Source organism: Pelobates fuscus, chromosome 3 (genome assembly GCF_036172605.1).
Source record: "Pelobates fuscus isolate aPelFus1 chromosome 3, aPelFus1.pri, whole genome shotgun sequence".
Taxonomy (NCBI): Eukaryota; Metazoa; Chordata; class Amphibia; order Anura; family Pelobatidae; genus Pelobates; species Pelobates fuscus.
The window spans coordinates 83,402,946-83,425,383 of NC_086319.1; the positions used below are offsets into that span (position 1 = coordinate 83,402,946).

General features: G+C 46.8%; 1 protein-coding gene across 1 annotated transcript in view; it reads right to left on the reverse strand.

Annotated features, from left to right (window-relative positions):
* SLC34A1 (solute carrier family 34 member 1) overlaps positions 1–22,438 on the reverse strand; it is a 146,860-nt gene that overhangs the window by 14,710 nt on the left and 109,712 nt on the right. The window contains exons 11-15 of the mRNA XM_063446157.1: positions 17,348–17,543; positions 13,465–13,560; positions 6,930–6,945; positions 4,542–4,556; positions 77–160 (exon numbers count right to left, since the gene is read on the reverse strand). Of these exons, the coding sequence (XP_063302227.1) occupies positions 77–160; positions 4,542–4,556; positions 6,930–6,945; positions 13,465–13,560; positions 17,348–17,543 (407 nt within the window). The remainder of the gene's footprint in view (positions 1–76; positions 161–4,541; positions 4,557–6,929; positions 6,946–13,464; positions 13,561–17,347; positions 17,544–22,438) is intronic.

Here is a 22,438-nt window from a genome sequence, read left to right on the forward strand (position 1 = left end):
GGCACAATCCAAGAGAAAGGTGATGAGTTGCTGAGTAGAGTGTCTGATTATATGATCAAGGTACCTATTCACTCACATTTTGCAACTTCTTTGTCTAGAGAGGTGGCATTCCCTCCCTGCCAGCAAAGCCCTGAGGTGTTACAGCTCTCACTGGTATTTACTGAGGTGACAATCTAAAAGAAACATTGAGATAAATATAGCAGCAATAAAACAACGAAATAAGACATTTCATCAAAATGAAAACTCAATGTCAAGCACTTTAGGATTTTCATCAAAGCAATACTAGTTTTGTCTAATTACTCAGCACAACTCCAAGTGTTGTTAATGACGAGTGTGTTCCTGACGTGATCTTGAATATTCTGGCCCAAATTTTAATCTCAGTTATCAGTTCAAGACAATTCTTGTTAATGAAAATCCTTAAATATCTATGTAGAACATGTGTGTAGTGACTTTGCAGTGATTCGATACTGGGGGCAGAAGACAATTCTCATAATTGTGTTATGATAAAAGAACTAGAGGAAACTGGGAAGACGGGGAGTGGACATACTTATGAACACTGGGGAGGATACCAACAGAGGGTACACAGCAGCATACTCAAAGGAGACTCAAGGAGACTAATGTGGAGGATTCTGATAGAGTGTACTGATAGAAAGACCAAGGGGGAGTACTCAGAGGGGACTTACAGGGGGAAATACAGAGGTATCTGATAGAGGAAATTTACAAAGGGACCAATGGAAAGTACTCAAGGAAGACTGTTAGAGGAAGAGGAGGATCTTTTCATAAAAGGAGCTGATAGAGGAACTAAAGGACAGCTAGATGGGAACTGTTAGATGGGAGCGAGGAGTGCTTACAGAGTGATATAGAGGCTATTGTGATGTAATGTTACTAATAGAAGTAACAGGGCTGGAGAAAGTGGTTACTCACAGAATGGTACAAAAAGGGGCTGCATTAAAGGAACACTGTAGGCACCCAGACCACTTCAGCTAATTGAAGTGGTCTGGGTGCTGTGTCCCTTTTGCACTTAGTGCTGCAATGTAAAACATTGGAGTTCCATAGAAACTGCAATGTTTACATTGCCGCTCTAAGTCTGCCCTCAGTGGCAGGAGGGGGTGGAGTGTCGACCCAGCGCCTAGGGACATCGGTGCTGGGACCAGCTAAGTAAATACAGGGTTTTTAACCCTTTATTTACCTGGGTGGAATGGCGCGAGGGAGGGGGATGGCAGTTTTGTATTCCTGGCACTACAGTATCCATTTAAGGAATAAAAAGATAAATTATAGAGGGCATTTCATAGTACTTGTAGCAGAAGGGATTCGTTAAACAGCCTTTTATTCCTTTTGTTTGGCGGTTGGTACACCCTCTGTTCGGCTACCGAAGCAACTTTGTGTGATCCCCTTGTTAACACCTTGTAATCACCGTCCACTCCTGGCTGTTAACAACAAATTAGCCATTAGTTCAAGTGTTTTCCTTCTGTGGCCGCCATTCATATAACCGAAGACACGTGCTCCAAGAATTGGTGCCCATTATGTCTTCCAAACGCAGGTAGAGGTACATGGTCGTCGACTGCGTGGAACTGTTTGTCGGATACGCGACCCCGAACACCCGGGAAACTTGTACCGCTTCCCATCCAACTTTCCAAACAGTTATGAGAATGGCGTTCGGGAGACATGAACTACCGAACATGGGGAACATTCGCTCCCTAACAGCCAGGGGGAGCAATAGTCCGTATTCGTATGGGAACCCTCAAAAGATGACTGCTCGTTGCCTTGTTTTCTGTGGAACTATTTTGGGACATCACCTCGTGATCGACCGAGACTTTCGACAAAGTGGATGCTCAGGCTTAAGCTATTCGGTGATATAATTTTTGTGGGGTTTCTATGTTATTATGATGTATTTTTGGGGTGATTTGTAATAACTTGCTTATTTTCCTGTAACTGAGAGATTTCTGACTTAATTATCTCTCAGACACAGAAGCTCCTGGGAGAAAAAAATCAGTTGACTCCCAGAACTATGTGTCGTCTAGTTGCTGAGGAGAAAAGGTCTTGGATTATTACATTGCTTCTTTCAGCTTCGAGGAAGGAATAGTGGAGATACCTAGTCGTGGTATTGGTACTGCTACAGCACTCTCATACGGGATTGCCAGAGGGAACATAGAGGTGACAGGTAGAAGGAAGTAGGGACAAGATGCCATCACAAAGAGGTTGCATAACAGAGAAGGTAAATATGAATTACTCCCACACTTTATATATTTTGTTTTCATTTTTAAAGATGTAAGAACTGGACTATACATAGACTAAAAGAAGGAAGATTTAGTCTAAGGCAAAGGAAAAACATTTTTGTTACAGTAACAATAAGGATGCCTCTCTTCTCTGCCTTAAGATTAGGTTTTATCAGAGTACATACAGATGTTGTTAACAACAACTGGATGAATATTTTTCAAAAACCATCATATTCAGGGATATCATTTTTAATTTGTAGGGTAATAGCTTCTTGATCCAAGGATAAATCTGATTGTCATTCTGTGGTCAAGAAGGAACTTTTTCCTAGTTTGTTGCAAAATTGCAAAGCTCTTCAAACTGAGTTTTTTGCCTTCTTTTGGATTAACAGCAAAAAGAGATATGAGAAAGGCTAAACTTGGTAGACGCATGTCTCTTTTCAGCCTATGTAACTATGTACCAGCTTATTTTTTCCCACCGTAACCCTCAGGGGTGTGGTACCCATTCAGTGGCACAGCTAGAGCTTGAGCCTGAGTTTGCCGCCCCTATCTCGACCCATGTCATGTCCAGTGCAATCGCAGACGGCCGTGGCTGCACCAGACATACCTCTTTTAAATTTCAACGGCTCTAGCCCAACACAGTTTACAACCTTTTTTAAGATATACACAAAATGAATACATGCATGAAAAATGAATGTAATTCATTGGGGGCATATCTACTAACCAGTGATTTTATGGGTGGGTTTGCCCATTTGGGCAGAGTGTTTCTTTAAATAATTATTGTTACTGAAGCGCTTAGGATTGAAACGCAGCTTATTAAATTAAATTTTTTACACATTTAAAAAAAATTATACTTTCATTTTTTGGGAGGGGGTGTGTGTGTGGAGGGTGACAGCGTGGGATCTGTGGAGGGAGAGGGATGGTTCAGGGGAGAAGAGATCTGTGCAGGGGAGGGAGGGGAACAGTCAGGGTGTTGGGGAGGCAGGGGGAGAGGGGATCTGTGCACGAAGAGAGGGAATCTGTGAAAGTGCAGGGGAGGGAGGGGGGATGTGTGCAGGGGAGGCAGGGGGAAAGGGGATGTTTACAGGGGAGGCAGGGGAGAGAGGGGGATGTGTGCAGGGAAGAACTTAACTTGAAGCCCATGGAGCAGCGCAGCTAAGGGGAATGGGCCTTGACATTGCCAGGAGGCAGGCAGCTAGTTGTCAGTAGTTGGGGGCTGGTCTAAGGACATGGAGTGGGGAGGAGTTACTAGGGGGGTATAAGTAGCGGCCATCTTAGGTCTAACTGCACTTTTAATCCAAAGTTACACTTACCTGTTCGTTGTAGCAGGATTTGTGTGGCTTTGTTTTCTTTTGTCTCCTCTGCAGGTTGTTAGGAAGATGGAAGATTGGCTGGAAGGAGTCAGGGCTGCTGTGCAGGAGAGGGGTCTCGAGTGGCTGAGGGACCGTCTTGGTGATGCTCTGCCGTCCGGATCTGGTAGCTCCCAGGGTCAGAGGCCGGTGAGGAGGACGAGGCCCCCGCAGAGGCTGAGCCCCAGCGTGGTTCCAGCTTCCCGGCGTCCGAGGAGCCCCTCCAGAGGTCGTCGGGGCGGCAGTGAGGCGGTTGGCGGGCAGGCCGCAGGTGGAACCGGCCGCGGGCGTCGTCGCGGTGTGGCAGCACGAAACGGCCGTCAGGCGAGGCCGGAGTCGCAGCCCGCGGGTTCAGGAACCGAGTCGGAAACTGCCGAACGTTCAGGGAGCGAACGTGGAGGTAGGCGGATCGCTGTTCGGACGGGAACTGCCGAACGTTCGGGAGATGAACGTGGAGGTAGGAGATCTGGCGAATGGGCCGAAACTGCCGAACGTTCGGGAGACGAAGGTGGAGGTGCTAATACAGCCGAACATTCGTTTCCCGAATGGGGAGGCAAGACCACTGCCGAACGTTCGGGGGTTGAGCGTGGAGGTAGCTCTACTGCCAGCCGTTCGGCTGCCGAACGTGGAAGCAGCAAAACTGCCGAACGTTCGGTTTTTGTGTCCTCTTTTACAGAAAGGGACGGAGAAGTTTCTGATGTTGCCAGGAGTTCGAGGAAGCGGCCATTGCAGGCGCAGGCCAGCGGACGGAAGAGGAGCGGTACGGCAGGCTTGGCAGCAGGTTCCGGGAGTGCTGGAAGTGCTGCTGGAGGAGCAGGAGCCACGGTTGCGAATCGCCCGGGTGAGTCGCCCTCCAACGCTACTGCCCCCTCAGTTACTAGCCCACGGGCTACTCCGGGGGTGGGTCCCGGTACTGGCATGGTTGGTGACGGTAGGGTGGCAGGTGGTAAGCAGGGGACTGCTAGGGCTCGGAGGGAACAGGACAGATTCAGCGCTGCGAGATGCCATGGGGGGTCCCCAGTCAGAGGGCAGGAGCGCAGCGCTTCGACAGGGTCTCCCGTGCGATTAGGCCGGGGGCGTAGTCAGGCCGGTCGGGAAAGCGGAGACTTGACGGACGGTAGCGCCAGCGAGGGACAGCGCTGGAGATCGGCGCCCGCTAAAGGGCAGGCCCGCAGGGCCGGAGCGCATGCAGCTAGGAGACACAGGTCGCGGAGCGACCACCGGAGGGGATCAGAGTCGGACGGCAGGGGCCCCTGCGGGGAGGTCCACACCCGGGGGCGGCGTGGGTTGCCCCCCGCCAGGCGTAGGGGACGGACGCTGCGGGACGATAGTTCCAGGAGTGGGAGTTCCTTGGAGGGAGTGCGGACTGCGGCGCAGGCTCTTACCCCTCGAAGGCGGACGAATAGAAGGGAGTTGGGTGACTGGTCCCAGGAGGAGGGAGGACGGGGCAGGGTTCCTACGACCAACCTACCCAAGTTGTCTTCTTCTCCTTGCAGGTCTCGCAGACGGTCACCCGCCAAGGGGGCGCGACCCTACGCAGCGAGAACTTCCAGACGGTCGCCGGCGGGCGAGGCGGACCGGGCAGCAGGACAGGAGTCGTCAAGGTCGCCCATGGACCGGGTGAGACCCAGCGCCACAGGCCCACGGCCCGGAGCAGCTGAACGCTTGGGGCAGGTCGCACAGAGCCGGATGACAACTCCACGGCCTTCGGCGGCAAGGGGTTCGGTAGGTGAGGCACTGTCATTTCAGCAGTCGGGGGAGCTTTTAGCGGGCATTAGACAGTTGATTGATTCCTGGGGTGAGGGGAATAGGAAGGAAGGGGATTGTAGTCAGGTTTGGGCTCCACAAGGGAAGGTCCTCGGGTCTAGTCCAGCGGGGGTTTCCGGGGCCGGTGGCGGTGTAGACGGAGGCGGGGGCGCAACCCCCGCGGCGGAGGCTTCCAGTGTAGGGACCGAGGGTGAGAATTTGCTTGGGGGGGTCCCGGAGGCGGCGAGACAGAACGTCCACGTTTCGTTTGCGGGTCCTTTAGGCTGTCACCTCAAGCCCGAGGTGAAGGAGAGGATCTGGAAAGGTGAATTTGTGGAGCTCTTTTCGCTTCTCCCCCTTGAGGAATACATTGACCTCAAGGAGGAGGATAAAAAAGACGCAAAAAAGGAGGAGGAGGAAAAGAAACGGAGGTACAGGAAGATTCCCAAAACGTTTGGGAACTGGCTCAGAGCTTTTTGCATCTTGGCCAGCGTGATGGGCGAGAAGGCGGCGGAGCGCTGTTCGCAGCTCTTCTGTTACCTGGACGGGGTTTGGGAAGCATATAGGACGTACGGGGGCCTAGCATGGTGGCGGTACGACGAGCAATTTCGTCAGCGTCTGGCCGCTAATCCGGGGATGCGGTTGGACCAGATGGACCTACCGCTCTGGATAAAATTGATGATGGCGCAAAAAGCGTCCCCCTTTCAGTCCGGGGCCGGCACGGGCGCTTCTACCGCCGTGTCGGCCAACCAGAAACGGGGCTACTGTTGGTCATTCAACGAGGGGCAGTGCAAGTGGGGGGCCACCTGTCGCTTTAAGCACGAGTGCTCAGGGTGCGGAGGAACTCACGGCCTCCACAGATGCTTTAAGAAGGGGAAGTCCGCTCCCGCAGCGGGCGGAGGTTCGGCCGCGTCCCCTGCCACTGGGAGCAACGCCAGTGAAAGTCGGCGCGATGCTGCCTTGGCTAAAGCAATACGCTAACAGGGCGGATGCTGGGTTGTTGGAAGAGGGGTTCTCAAAGGGGTTTGTAATACCGTTTCGGGACCGGGACGGGGTGCCACGGCTTCGCAATCTGAAGTCGGCCGGGGAATTTCCGGGGGTGGTTAGGGAAAAGTTGCTTAAGGAGGTGCAGTTGGGAAGGGTAGCGGGGCCGTTCAGCGAGCCCCCCTTACCTAATCTGAGGGTTTCACCGTTGGGGGTGGATCCTAAGAAGGAGCCCGGCAAGTACCGCTTGATACATCACCTGTCCTACCCCAAGGGGTCGTCGGTCAACGACGACATCGACAAGGCCCTCTGTTCGGTTTCGTACGCTTCGTTCGATCAGGCGGTGAGTCTGGTGCAGCGAGCGGGACGGGGGGCGTTGTTGGCTAAGGCGGACATTGAGGCGGCTTTCCGCCTTTTACCAATCCATCCGCAGTGCCATCACCTGCTGGGTTGTCATTTTGAGGGGGCTTACTATGTGGACTTGTGTTTACCCATGGGGTGCTCGATATCGTGCGCATACTTTGAGAAGTTTAGCACGTTCCTGGAATGGGTGGTGAAGTTGGAAGCGGGCACTAGGATGGTGGTCCATTACCTGGACGACTTCCTGTGCGTCGGGCCTCCCGGTTCGGAGGAGTGCAGGAGGGGATTGAGGACTCTGGAATGGGTGGCGCATGTTATTGGAGTCCCCCTGGCGGGTGACAAAACGGTGGGTCCCACGACGTGCTTGAGCTTCTTGGGCTTGGAGATCGACTCGATCAAAGGGGAGTGTAGGCTGCCGCAGGATAAGTTGGTGGCGCTGCGGCAGGCAGTGGCGGAGGTACGAGGAGCAAAGAAGGTCACGCTCCGGGCGCTTCAGTCGCTGCTAGGCCGGCTTAACTTCGCCTGTAGGGTGATCCCAGTCGGCAGGGTATTTAACAGGTTCCTGGCCCGGGCGACAGCGGGGGTGGCGTTCCCGCACCACCTTATCCGGGTCTCGGTGGCCATGAAGGCCGACCTGGAGGTCTGGGGTGAATTCTTGCGGGAGTTTAATGGGAAGGTGTTTTTTCGGGAGCCGGTGGCTTCGTCTCAGGAACTGGAGCTGTTCACGGACGCTTCAGGTAGCGTTGGGTTTGGGGCCTACTTCTCCAGGCAATGGTGCGCGGGGACTTGGCCAATGGAGTGGAGGGTCAGCCCGCTGATCCGCAACTTGGCGTTCCTCGAGTTATTCCCGCTGGTCGTAGCACTGTCACTGTGGGGTCCGCAGTTGAGGGACAAGAAGGTCGTTTTCTTTTCGGACAATATGGCAGTGGTGGACGCAGTGAATGGGCTGTCAGCGTCCTCTACCCCGGTGGTTCGGCTTCTCCGCCGTTTTGTATTGTTGTGTATGCGTTTCAATATTGTTTTTAGGGCCCGGCATGTGCCCGGTCTGTTGAATGTGATTGCCGATGCGTTATCTCGTTCGCAGTGGGAGAGGTTTCGGCAGGCGGCGCCGGGCGCACAGGAGGAGGGGATGTCTTGCCCGGAAGAGATGTGGCGGCTCGGGACATCATGCTTGGTGGACTGATACGGGACTCCCTGGCCCCCGCTACATGGACGGCTTACAGTAAGGTGTGGGGGGAATGGGAGGACTTGGTGCAACAGTCGGGGGGCCAGCCCTCGCGGGAGGGCCGGTTGGACACGCTGTTGTGGCTTGTGTGTAGATCGGTTACCAAAGGATCTTCAGCAGCGGTGATAGGGCGAAAGCTGGCGGCGCTAGCTTTCTTGTTTAAATTCAATGGTTGGGAGGACGCCACAAAACACTTTCTGGTGAGGCAGGCACTGAAAGGGCTAAGGAGGGGGAAAGTGTCGGTGGACTCCAGGAGGCCGGTGTCGTTTGAGCTGCTGCAACGGATTGTGGGGGCCTTGCCCGGTGTGTGTTTTTCGAGTTACGAGGTTCTGTTGTTCTCTGTGGTTTTTAGTTTCGCCTTTTTCGGGGCGTTTCGGATCAGCGAGCTGGTCAGCAGCAACCGCCAAGGGGCGGGGGGGCTTCAGGCAGCGGATGTGGAGGTGTGGAGTGACAAGGTGGTGATCAATTTGAGGCGGTCCAAAACGGACATGATGGGTAAGGGGACCTTGGTTACGCTGCGGGAGCTCCCAGGTGGGGGCACGTGCCCGGTCAAGTGCGCCACGGCCTTCCTCGGAGTCCGGGCGGCGGCCGGAGGTTCATATTTTCGACACGAGGATGGTTCTTCGCTGTCGAAGTTCCAGTTCCTCAAGGTGATGCGGAAGGTTTTGGACAAGTTGGGAGTGGACCCAAGGCAGTTTGGGACCCATTCCTTCAGGATTGGTGCGGCTACGGAAGCGGCGAGGCTGGGATTGGGTGATGATAGGGTGAAAAGGATCGGCAGGTGGGAGTCCCTGCGGTTCAGGTCGTATGTTAGGCCAGACAAGTTGGTGTGAGGCCTATGGGTGGTTCAGAGGGGTTTGTTATGTTAATGTTGTGTCACGGTTGGAATTGTGTTTTATGTTTTACAGGTTGGACGGCATGGGTGGTTGGCCACTCATATATTTACTGGGCACATCGGAGAGCTGCAGTTCGACATCGGGGTCTACAGCTGGGCTTTCCAAGTTCCGTGGTGCAACTCCGGTGGTTTGGATACCGGGACTGGGGTTGGAATGCTATTTGTGGGGAGGTATTTCGTAAAATTTTGTTGGGCCAGGTCCCGGACATTGTGGTACTGCATGCAGGAGGCAATGATGTGGGGTCATTGCCGCAGAAGGTTTTGATCGAAAGTATGAAGAGGGATGTAGACAAGTTGCAGGAGTTAGTGCCAGGGGTTATAGTGGTGTGGTCGTAAATGGTTCCGAGGTTTTATTGGCGGCACGCGCGGAACCCCTCCGCGGTGGCGAAAATTAAGGGTAAGGTCAACAAAATCATGGCGGCATATGTGAGGCGAGTGGGGGGGGTTGTAATTAGGCACAGAGAGTTGGAGGATATGCTGCCAGGCTATTTCAGGCGGGATGGGGTTCACCTCTCAGACGTGGGCTTAGATTTTCTCCTGCTAGGTTTCCAGGAGGGCCTCCAGCGGGCAATCTTTTCCCTGGGGGGGGGGGGGGGGTGTCGCTCAGGAACTCGAGGAGTCGAGCTCTGAGCTGTGGCGGGGGATGGAGAGTAAAGTTGGGGGGAGAAAAGAGTGAGAGGGGGGACAGTTTGGAGTTCAGGGCTAATAGGTAGGCCTTTGGACTGGTTTGGTAGGTTCGAGCTCGTAGGTAGCTCCGAACCAGGGTGTGTAGGGGTGTCTCGGTATGCCCCTACACTGGTGGTGCCCTTTGGTGGCAATGGATGGTGCCCTTGGTGGCAATGGTTGATGCCCTTCGGTGGCAATGGTCATGTTTCAGGTTAAGCTAATGTGTTACAATGTTGGTGTATTATGTTATGATGTTACGTTGGGGTGGGTCATTGTCAAGGGGTTAAATTGTAAAATAATGTGGTAAACTGTGCAGGCCAACGTGGGCCTGTTGTGTGACAATGACCTTTATAATTCTATGTTAATTAATAAATAAAAGCTGTGATATAATTTTGCCAAAACCCAGGTGTCAGTGTCATTATTATAACTAAGTATGTGGTGGGGGGTTTTGTGCATATGCCGACAAGGATGACTGTGCACATGTCATGAAGCCCATGGAGCAGCGCAGCTAAGGGGAATGGGCCTTGACATTGCCAGGAGGCAGGCAGCTAGTTGTCAGTAGTTGGGGGCTGGTCTAAGGACATGGAGTGGGGAGGAGTTACTAGGGGGGTATAAGTAGCGGCCATCTTAGGTCTAACGGCACTTTTAATCCAAAGTTACACTTACCTGTTCGTTGTCCCACCCACCCTCCCTTTGCTTTCAGGTGTTTCCCGTTTGGTCACGGCGGCGGGGGATGGAGAGTAAAGTTGGGGGGAGAAAAGAGTGAGAGGGGGGACAGTTTGGAGTTCAGGGCTAATAGGTAGGCCTTTGGACTGGTTTGGTAGGTTCGAGCTCGTAGGTAGCTCCGAACCAGGGTGTGTAGGGGTGTCTCGGTATGCCCCTACACTGGTGGTGCCCTTTGGTGGCAATGGATGGTGCCCTTGGTGGCAATGGTTGATGCCCTTCGGTGGCAATGGTCATGTTTCAGGTTAAGCTAATGTGTTACAATGTTGGTGTATTATGTTATGATGTTACGTTGGGGTGGGTCATTGTCAAGGGGTTAAATTGTAAAATAATGTGGTAAACTGTGCAGGCCAACGTGGGCCTGTTGTGTGACAATGACCTTTATAATTCTATGTTAATTAATAAATAAAAGCTGTGATATAATTTTGCCAAAACCCAGGTGTCAGTGTCATTATTATAACTAAGTATGTGGTGGGGGGTTTTGTGCATATGCCGACAAGGACGACTGTGCACATGTCAAGTGTTTCTGCCAGACTGCTCTTCATCGTTACTCCGCAGGACAGGAGAGCACAGGTAGTGACCTCACTTCCCATCCTCCTGCTCTGCCTCTCCCCTCTCTCTCTGCACCGCACAGACGAGACCTGGCAAGCAGAGCAAGATTGCTGCCGGGTCTCCCTCAAAAGGTGGGAGCAGGGACCTTGCATCCCCCACAAAAGTGCAGGTCACAGCTGGCATGATAGTTAGAAACACTGTGCTGAAACTCTCTGCTAATGAGCTGAGTTAGAGAAAGCTTCTGGCTCTCTAGAAGGAGGTGACAGGCGACCAGTGAACTACCAGTAAGTTGTCAAACCATTTGCAAATGGGTAGACTATTTAACTGAGGGGAGTGCCAGGCACGCTGTAGTGCTTATGGGCCTGGGAGTAATCCTTTAAGAAAATAAAAGATTATCACACCACACAACAGGTTTACAATGAATTAAAAGCTAAACCTAACAAAGGATGTTCAGTATTATTATTACTTACACACACACACACACAAAAAAAGTAAAAATAACATTCAGAGTTCAGTCTTGAGAATGCATAACAAAACAGGCCCCTTTCTGGTTTGCACACTAATATTACAAATCATAGAACCATGTACCACCATCCTCTCATATCTGGACAGCAAATAGATTGCAGATGATGCACACAATGTTCAGTTATGTCATATTGCTTAGGGCTCTGTACATGCCATTTAAATAATGGAACATAACCAAAAATGTCTCTTTTTGATACTGCCAGATGTGTAACTATATGGTTGCGTTTTTTTTTTTTTTTTTTGTTCTTGAATGTTTGTGCCTTTACAGTTTATTCTTTTATATTTTGTCTTTTGTACTTAACAGATTGTATCCATATTTCACTAATCACGACATTCCTCCTAATTGTACAGCACTAGTAATTTATATAATGCTTTTACAGGTAAACAGTGATAATGAATTTATTGTGCAGTGCAGAGTGTGTTAGTGTTTAATCCTATGTATCACTGCAATTTCTTAACCCCTTAAAGGACCACTCCACACCCGAGCTTGCTTAATGGGTGAGGAGTACCCTAGTTTAATCCCAGTTTATAAAAGTGCTGATTTCTATGAGATCAACACTTTCAGAAATTAACTAGGGAACTCCCCCTGGCTGTTAATCAAACAGCCAGGGAGAATGACTTACTACTTCTGTTAGCTCCCCTGAGCTATATCACCTAAATATTGATTTTTTTTTTTTGTTAGTATGTGGGAAGTTATATAGTTACATACGCTGAACAGAGACATGTGTCCATCAAGTTCAACCTTCCTAACATCTATTTTTTTGCTGTTGATCCACAAGAAGGCAAAAAAAAAAAAAAAAATTTGAAGCACTTATATTTTTGCAACAAACCAGGAAATAAAAATCCTTCTTGACCCCACAATGGCAGTCAGATTTATCCTTGGATCAAGAAACTATTACCCTACAGTTGAAATATTATATCATTGAATATTATGTTTTTAAAGTGGAGTGCATTGACTCAATACATCTCTATTATGAGATGCTGATTGCTAAGGGCTGTATTTGGCTTGTGCTGGCTCTGCCCCTGATCCGCCTCCTCGACAGTCTCAGCCAAGGGAAAGCATTGTGATTGGCTCAGATCACCACTTCTGATGATGTCAGCCAAGCAGGCAGATCAGAAGCAGCGCCAGCCAGCAGCAGACTGAGATAAAGGTAAGATTTTAATATATTTAGGGGGGAAATATGGGGATTTTAACACTATAGGGCTAGGAATACATGCTTGTGTTCCTGACCCTATGGTGTTCCTTTAACTTCCACTAAGTGTGAGTGGCCTTTTTCTGATCTGAGACTTTTATCCTAATGGTTTGACATACTGCACTATTGGAAATCACATGTCCTTGTGTTTTTCTGTTTCATATCATGTTGAGGACCATTGTATTAAAGGACAATTAAGAAAACCATTTGAGGATTTTTGGGACCTGTCTCCACCAGCACAAGCATCTGTGTATTTCCTATTTATTGTTGATTGTTTTTTCGATGCAACCTTAATTTTTTCTTCTACTTATTTCATTAATTCCATTTTCTTATTTAAGGTGTGTATATTGTGTGTGTTTTTTGACTCTGTGGTTGATAACATATGGTGGAAATTAGACTTAAAGAACTCCACCGTAAAGCTGGTGTTCTTGTAACAGCCATTTTGCTAGGGAGACAATTTAGACTGTAATTTCTCTGGAATTTACACAATAGAAAAAAATACTGAACATCACTCATAACTCCTAATAAAGGAACACGACAAGCACTATAACCTTTACAGTGCCCCGGGAACCCCCAATGTAAGTAGTCAAATTGTAGGTTCTTTTTGCCTGTCTTAGCCCGAGCAAAGCCAAACACTCTCAGCCAATGAGCTGAGCTCTCAGCGCTAAAGAGAAGTGGTGCGGAATGAAGCCTTGTGGATCCTTGGTAAAAAGTCAGACCATTCTGGAACTGCTACAGTAGGGCCAACATTGTAGAACTTGAATATTTCTCCATTTCATCTACATTTTTAGTTTTAATATTTTGCCTAAACTACACAAAAGTGTGTGTTGTTACATTCAGTGTTCAAAAAACATACCCTTTGCTGTTCAAAGAAAGACTGCTATAAAACCAGAAACACCATTGAGTATGAAATATTATATAAATAATAATTAACACCAATAAATAAAATTATCAATAATGTCATAATGAATACATTATGCAATGTATAAATATATCTTAGATGTGAGTTCTGAGTTCTAGTACCATATCTTACCTTAGAAATATTCTCTTTGCATATGATTCTGATCAAGCTCTTGTTATGCAAGTTTTCATCTCTGGTAGCAATGCCAGTGATTACAGTGTTATCAAGCTGAGCGTGAATAATAAAAAATACATTTATATATGTTTGAAAACAAATCAGTTATTTAATGAGCACAACAGGCAGCCTAAACATTATATTTAATTAAAGGAAAATACAATGGTCAAAAATGCAAATATTTGTTACAACGTACAATATAAGTATTATTTTGGAAATAAAATATGCATTTACCATTTTACCATTTTCACTATTTCCTAAGCCCTAAAAACATGTGTTTAGTTGGCTACGGGGCTGGCCTTTGCAGTTAATGAAGATCCACCCCTTTTTGTCCAACATATACTTTCTTGTTAATGCTGAATATTGAATGAGCATTATCCATTTAAATGCTCCTTCGATCAAAGATTTAAGGAAAAATTAAATTCCAAAACTTATCATAAAGATGGTTTTATTCAGATTTAGGAATTTGTATAAAAATACATTTATACGATAGGGCTGTATTAGGCCCAGTGTCATTTTTAAATATTTATTTTTATGGTGTCCGTTAAAATGGTGACTTGTTTCGTAAAACTTGTGAACTATATTCTTATCAATACATTCTCACACATCACTATATATACATAAAGACTGATAATGACTTACACACTACACACCCAGAAATAAAAGTAGTTTTATGCATAAGTATATATACACATTTATATACAATACCTTGATGTGTGACGTAGCAAATGCATTTTGAAATATTTCATAAAGAAATACATTTATTAAAATAAGAACATTAAATAGTTATTCCGAGCACCATGACCACTTCACATATTTGAGGTGGTTATGGTGCATGGGGTCTGTATGTGCCACGTCATTGGGGCATCATTAGCCAGTCCAAAACAATCACAAAGTAAACGAAACAGACAATGGTAGAGCCGATTTGTTTTGTGATTTCGTCAGTGGCACCAAACAGAGGTGAATGCAATATTTATACATAATATTTAGATTTAACAAAACACTGATAGATATGTTTTGCGCTCTTTTGGTTCATCTGAATTTCTTTTCCCAAATCATTTAAACAGACAAAATATGCCCAAAATGAAGTATGAACAAATTTCGCACCTTTCAAACATTTTTTTTTTTCAGATGAAACAATTAATTCAAACCAAATTATTTTTGCTAGCCTAATATGCATGGGAGAGGGTTTTGGGTTTCTGAAAGTGTTGCAGTTACTTGCGTACGCGCTGTCCAATTAATATATACAATGCAGGCAGGGCCGGATTAACATAGGGGCTGATGGAGCTGCAGCTCCAGGCCCAGGCCCATGGAATAGGCCCATTTAAAAAAAAAAAAAAATTTTTTTTTTTACACACTACTCTTAGGTTTGCCACCTGACTGGTATTTTACTGGTTTGCCACCTGACTGGTATTTGAGGCTGCCTGGCCGTGCCAGTATTGCAGTAATACCGGCAATACAAATGCAGGTATTTTTCTCAGAATAAATGGAGATTACTTTGCAATACCAGCAACGGCCAGTAGGGGTCACTGTGTGTGGAGAGAGGCAGGGATAGGAAGTTACAGCATATCCCTGCCTCTCTCTACTACTTACTGAGCTGTGGGGGAGCAGCAACACAGCACGGAGTCCAGACAGCAGCTCTACAGCTCAGGTAAGAGAGGGATGCAGGGATGCAGGCAGCAGGGACACATGGGGACACTGAGACACTAGAGGACACATGTGGACACTGAGACACTAGGGGACATTGAGACACAAGGGGACATATGGGGACACTGAGACACTAGGGGACACAGACACTAGGGGACAAATAGGGACACAGACACTAGGGGACACTGAGACACTAGGACACATGGGGACACAGACACTGGGAGACCTGGAAACACTGCGACACTTGGGGACACTGGAAAACATGGGGACACTGAGACACTAGGGGACACTGGGACACATGGGGATGCTGAGACACATGGGGATGTTGTGAGACATAGGAACATTGGGAGACACTGAGACATTGGGACACGGAGACACTGTGTCCCTATTTCTCCCAGTGTCCCGATGTCCCCCATCCAGTGTCGCTAGTGTCTCAGTGTCCCCAAGTCTCCCAGTGTCTGTATCCCATGTCTCTCAGTGAAATGGGGACACTGAGACACTGGGCGACTAGAGGAATGGGTGACATGGGGACACTGACACTGTGATACATAGGGACACTGAGACACTGGGTGACTTGCGAGACTGAGACACTGGGAGCAATCCATCTATACAGCAGAATCAAACTGTGAGTAGTTTGATGGTGATTTTACAGAATTTGTAATTATACAAATGATTAAGGTTGGTATTTTTTTCCAAGAAAGGTGGCAACAATAACTACTCTTCACATACTCTTGCTTAAAGGAGCACTATAGGGTCAGGAACACAATCATGTATTTTTGACCTTTTTATGTTAAAACCACCACCCTGGCCCCTTCTTGCCTCCCTAAGTATAGTAAAATATAACTTGTATTCAAGTCTGCAGCTGCTAGCTCTGCCTCTGAACTGACTGTCTGCTGACATCATCAGAAGTGGTGGTCTGAGCAAATTACAATACTTCCCCATAGGATTGGCTGAGACTGTCAACTAGGCAGATCAGGGGCAGAGCCAGCACAAGTCCAACATAGCCCTGGCCAATCAGCATCTCCTCATAAAGATAAATTGAATCAATGCATCTGTATGAGGAAAGTTCAGTGTCTGCATGCAGAGGGTGTAGACACTGAATGGCAGTGCTGCACACTAGGCAGTACTGCCCCAGGAAGTACTTCTAGCAGCCATCTAAGGAGTGGACAGTGGAGTTATTTTCGCTGAAAAGACAGCATTTACTGCAAAAGGCCTGAATGGAATGATTCTACTTACCAGAACAAATACAATAAGCTGTAGTTGTTATGGTGACTATCGTGTCCCTTTAAGCTTAAGAGGGATGTATGGGAACAAAACTGGACTGGCTGACAATAAAATTAGTTTAATTTTAGGTAATGCAGACGCTGGTCTCTCTAACACTGTGGCATGTCCCCTTTCTTCTACACTCACTACATACACCTTTTCTCTGTCTCAGACTATATACCAGGAGCTTCTGCCTGCTAGTAAGAAGGTAAGGAGACAAGTGGACATGTGAGTGCTAGGGGACAGTCCTTAGAAAGCATGGAGTGAGCACATCATTAGACGCATTTATGTCAAGCTCAGGGTGCCGCCTGCATAGTATGCCCTTAGTTGGACAGCCTGCAGGATTGGCGGGCAGCCTGACATGCATTAATGCCAGGCTGTCCTTCAAATTCTTTGGACAGACATGACCCCTTTTTGGGCATGTTCTCCCCTTTTGGCAGGTCTGGTCACGTGATTCGCACCAGTGGCCCACCCTTTTACCCCGCCCATTGACTTCCTGCTTCACTGGACACTGCTGTTAGGGGTTATGGATTTACTTGAAAGATGAAAGCATAAATTAGAGAGAGATTAGCATAGGGTATGTGTTTTCTTATAGCCGCATACTATGAGTTTCCCTCCAGCACCATCTCCATCAGATACATGACGCTTGAGAGGTATGACTGTTTTAGTGATTTTGGTCAATAAGATTCCGTAATTAGGCCCCATCATAATTGTCAGCACCAGGCCCAGTGTGCTCTTAATCCGGCCCTGAATGCAGGTCAAGGTTTGTCTATAATGCATGCAAGATGATAGCTCTATATATGCATACAATGTCTGGTTCATATATGCACACAACTATGTTTTTTTGTTTTATTTTTATCAGAGCTAAAAATACAACCTTAATGATGTTTCTAGAAATAGTTTTATACTCTGATCAATGAAAAGTACTTACCTGTATGATAAGTTTTGTAAAGGGCTCGGTGATAACCGTAAGCAGGGCTGGAGCATCTTTACCACTTTGGATCTTGAAGCTGGCCACAACTAATTTGGTAACATGGTGTAAGTAGCCTGTGGCTATCTCCAAAGGCAATAAAACAAGCACAGAAAGCCAGTTAAAGCAATCATGAACAGTGGCACCTGCAAAAGCCCTGAAATTCAAAAGCAACACTGTATAATTAACAAGAGGCAATTGTAAAGGCTAGCAAAAGCAAAAGGAGATCCTAAGCACATCTTGGATGACTGGATTTTGTTTGGAGACAGTATGTATATATATATATATAGTGTAGATTGCATTAGCCGTATTAGTCCAGCAGACATTTTGGCATTATATATATATATATATATATATATATATATATATATATATGTTAAAAGGGCATTAGGCCTGAATTTGTGGGAGGAGTTATGGCCCCTACTTATACTCCTAGCCCCTACTCACCTCTGTCGTTCAAGCTGATTGACTCCTTAGCAACCAGCACTTCCGGTCCGATTTCCCGCCAAACAGCTACAGTTTTCCAGCAGGAGTCCTGTCGCCAGCAGTATCCTCTGCCTCCGACCTCGAGTCCTGCCACCTGGCTTCTCCCCAGTCACGGTACCCGGCTTCCGGTCACGAGACCGGAACGTCCACGTAAGCGTTTCCCACGTACGGGCCCAAAAAGGTAGGGGTAGGCTTCCCTTTATTAATAAAGTACCTATTCGTGCATACTTCCTTGTTCGTGCACTTCTGCGGTTTGTGCGGCTAAACAGTCGACCGCTCAGTCATTTGTGTGGTTAAACAACTGACCGCAGACACTATGTTGTGTATTTTTTAGTCGAACACCAGCCTGTCTCACTGTTTAAAAACCCTCTCTCGTGCACTAAGTTAACCTATGATACCGTTCGTTCATACGAACGAACTGATCACTCTATCTAACATACTTACGTACGTTCCGCAGTCAATCGCAGTCACAATGTATTCATGCAGTTCTTACATGTCATGTAATTTAGCCAAACACCAGCCTGTTTCCCTGCTTATAAACCCCTTATCTTGTATTACATTGTTCCTGTTATACCATTTGTTCATACGAACGAACAAAGCACTACATATTATAAACATTTACTTTTTTTCTGCCTGTTATAAATTCATACAGGTTTTGGGGTCCTCAATTTTCATTTCACTTGTTAAGTTAAAAACTACTCTTCCTTTTCTTTTTGACTGCATGATTAGCCTTTCATTTAAATGTCGGTTTGACTCCTACAAGGTCATACGTTTGTTACTTCGGTACTATGCTCATGAAATAACTTTTCATGTCTATCTCCCAAATTCAACCACCACGTTTCATTTTACGTCAGGCACAGTTCTTACCAAGGGCACAATCATTCACTCACTGTTTCTTTCAGCCTTATACTTGTTAAAGTACTTAGTTTCGAGGCTCCTCAGCTTTTCCTTCAAGTAAAGTGTCAACCCGGTATCCTGTCCTCCAGTATCAGGTATATTGATTTACTCGTAACAGCTATCATGCCACGAGGCCTCATTCAGCCTCCAAGGGAAAACCCCCATGTCCCCCCCAGACGGGTTTTCAAATTACAGCATGGGTCACATTTGAGACCCCTCAATACGATCTCATCCATAATCCCCTCCCAACTAATTTTACTGCTTCTGAAAATAATTAACTGTATATCACTTGTTTTGTTATTACTATGCTTATTACCTTATTACCTATGCAGTGAAAGACTGCATTTTTTCTCCCCACTTCCCACCCACCCTCCCCTCCTCCCGCCCACCCAGGGTCCCCCTTAATATATAGCATGCTTCTCCAGCTGTTTGAGATTCTCACCCAATTACCTCTTCATTCCCCTAACATCTTACCAATAGCTGCTTCTCTGTTAACTCGTTCAGCCATCACCTCCAAACTTCCCCTGCTACCTCTTGTCTCAAATCCCCATGGTTTCCTTTAGATTGTAAGCTCACGGGCCATCTAGCCAAGCACTTTATATAAAAGAGCTCCAATGGCTAGATATCAGCTTATGGGCAGGGCTCTCTTACCTCTTGTATTTGTCTGTGTATATTGTACGTTTCTCCACTAATTGTACAGCGCTGCGGAATCTGTTGGCGCTTTATAAATAGCAATAATAAATAAATAAATAAATACCTAGACCTGCATTAATACCGCAGTCCCTGAAAGCTTCCTGCACTTTTCAACCACCGACAGCCAACCTGGTATCCTGTATTTCAATACCAGGTATTGTTAATCTTCCTCACTACGATTACGATTTCTCCCCAAGGCCTCACTCATTCTTCCTCCACTAAATTCCCAATAATAATGATAATAAGGGGCTTGTCTCTATGTATGGACCAACGTTCAGGTCCTTCATCTTACACGGGTTCTTACGTTACAGTATCATTGATACACACCTCTCCATACGTTTAACATTTTTACATACATCATGTATACCAGTGGCACGCTTTGGGCCCACCAGCATCTATCTTACCCCTATGATACCTTGGCCGGACCAGCTATTCTTCCAAGACAAATTTGTATCCAATACAATGGTTCCTATATTCAAAAAGGGTTCAAAATCCTTGCCTGGAAATTATAGACCTGTGAGCTTAACTTCTGTGGCTGGTAAAATATTTGAAAGGTTATTAAGGGATAATATTCAAGAATTCCTTGAGAAGAATATGGTTATCAGCAAAAATCAGCACGGTTTTATGAAGCACAGGTCATGTCAAACTAACTTGATTGCGTTCTACGAAGAAGTAAGTAGAAGTATAGATCAGGGTGTTGCAGTGGATGTGATCTATTTGGATTTTGCCAAGGCATTTGATACAGTTCCACACAAAAGATTAGTGTTCAAACTCAAGGAAATCGGTCTCGATGAAAATGCTTGTTCTTGGGTAGAACATTGGCTTAAAAACAGAATACAAAGAGTTGTCGTTAATGGTAAATTTTCAAGCTGGACAGAGGTGGCAAGTAGTGTCCCTCAGGGGTCTGTTCTGGGACCCCTTCTATTTAACATTTTTATAAATGATCTTGAAGACAGCATTGAAAGTCATGTTTCAGTGTTTGCAGATGACACATGTGAGCAAGATATTACTTTGCTGCAGAAGGATTTAGATAGACTGGAGGACTGGGCACTCAAATGGCAGATGAAATTTAATGTTGAAAAATGCAAAGTTATGCACTTCGGCGTAAAGAATACACAAGCAACGTATACCCTTAATGGAAGCGAATTAGGGATAACAACACACGAAAAGGACTTGGGAATTGTTATAGACAACAAACTATGCAACAATGTGCAATGTCAATCAGCAGTGGCCAAGGCCAGTAAGGTATTGTCATGCATGAAAAAGGGCATTCATTCTCGGGACGAGAATATCATTTTGCCTCTCTATAAATCACTGGTAAGACCACATATTGAATATGCTGTGCAATTTTGGGCACCTGTTCTAAAGAAGGATATCATGGCACTAGAAAAAGTGCAGAGGCGGGCTACAAAATTAATAAAAGGAATGGAACATATCAGCTATGAAGAAAGGTTAACAAATTTAAACCTATTTAGTTTAGAAAAACGTCGCCTGAGAGGGGATATGATAACATTATACAAATATATTCGGGGCCAATACAAACCAATGTGTGGAAATCTATTCACAAACCGGACTTTACATAGGACACGAGGCCATGCGTTTAGACTGGAAGAAAGAAGATTTCGTCTAAGGCAAAGGAAAGTTTTTTTTACTGTAAGAACAATCAGGATGTGGAATTCTCTGCCTGAAGAAGTGGTTTTATCAGAGTCCATACAGATGTTCAAACAGCTACTAGATGCATACTTGCAAAGACAGAATATTCAAGGATATAATCTTTCAATGTAGGGTAATAACTGCTTGATTCAAGGATAAATCTGACTGCCATTCTGGGGTCAAGAAGGAATTTTTTGTCCTAGCTTGTTGCAAAATTGTGCTTCAAACTGGGTTTTTTTTTTTTTGCCTTTTGGATCAACAGCAAAAAACAGGTGTGAGGAAGGCTGAACTTGATGGACGCAAGTCTCTTTTCAGCTATCTAACTATGTAACTATGTAACCTACTGTAGCATGTACTTTGTGATAAGAGTAATACTCAAGGTTAGTATCCACATGTGTTCGGTACACCATTTAGGAGACAAGCCCCAGCAGGTTTAGAGAACTGGCATACAGGGATAGGCGCTGGCCTTAGCTAACCTAAGTAGATTTACCGGTCCCGCAAGGCCTACTCCCAATCTCAACACGGAGGTTCAGCCCCACGGCCAAAATCATAGTTAGCCGCCTCGCTCGCCCTTCTTTAGGGCTACAGTTAGGGCCTCCTAAGCCACGGCCACACGTATTTGAATCTCTTATGGTCATTGAGAGGCCAACATCCCGCCACCACGTCAGTGACCACGACTTCCCTCGGCCCAAACCATAGGTAGAGCCTCTCACCGCCGCTTGACTATAGGTAAGTTCTTCGCCTCGGCATTAGTCAGCTGGCCAGTTCTCCAAAGGTCTCATTCTTCCTCCACACTCCCCTACCTAATTTAAATAATTATTCCTTTTTCAGAATGTCACAAGAATCAATTCCCATCGATGATTTACCATCGGATGAAGTACCCATCATGCCAGCCAGGCCCGAGTCGTCGGAAGAATCCCTTACCCCCTCTACCTCATGTCCCTGAGATCTTGGACTATCCCAAAATTTGCTACCGAACTTAGACTCAGCGCTATCCCCTTTTCAGCCACTGCTAGAAAGGCAGAGTTATACAGACTATTGACGGCTCAGGCCAGCGAACCTAGACCTGGCACTAGCTTTCAAGGGCTGTCTAACGGCACCTCTGATTCCACGCAAGAAAACCTGTCAGCTATTCTGGCCAACCTCCAAACCATGGATGGTAGATTGCTTAAAGTGGAATCTGCATAGCCACGCCATGTGACCTACCAGGCCATTCAGGTCTTCCTCTGGTAATCTCTATTTTGCTGACTTGCACCCCCCTCCCTCCCGCACCAACCACAACCACTACCCCATATGTCTCACCTGCTCACTCCGTCCCAGCAT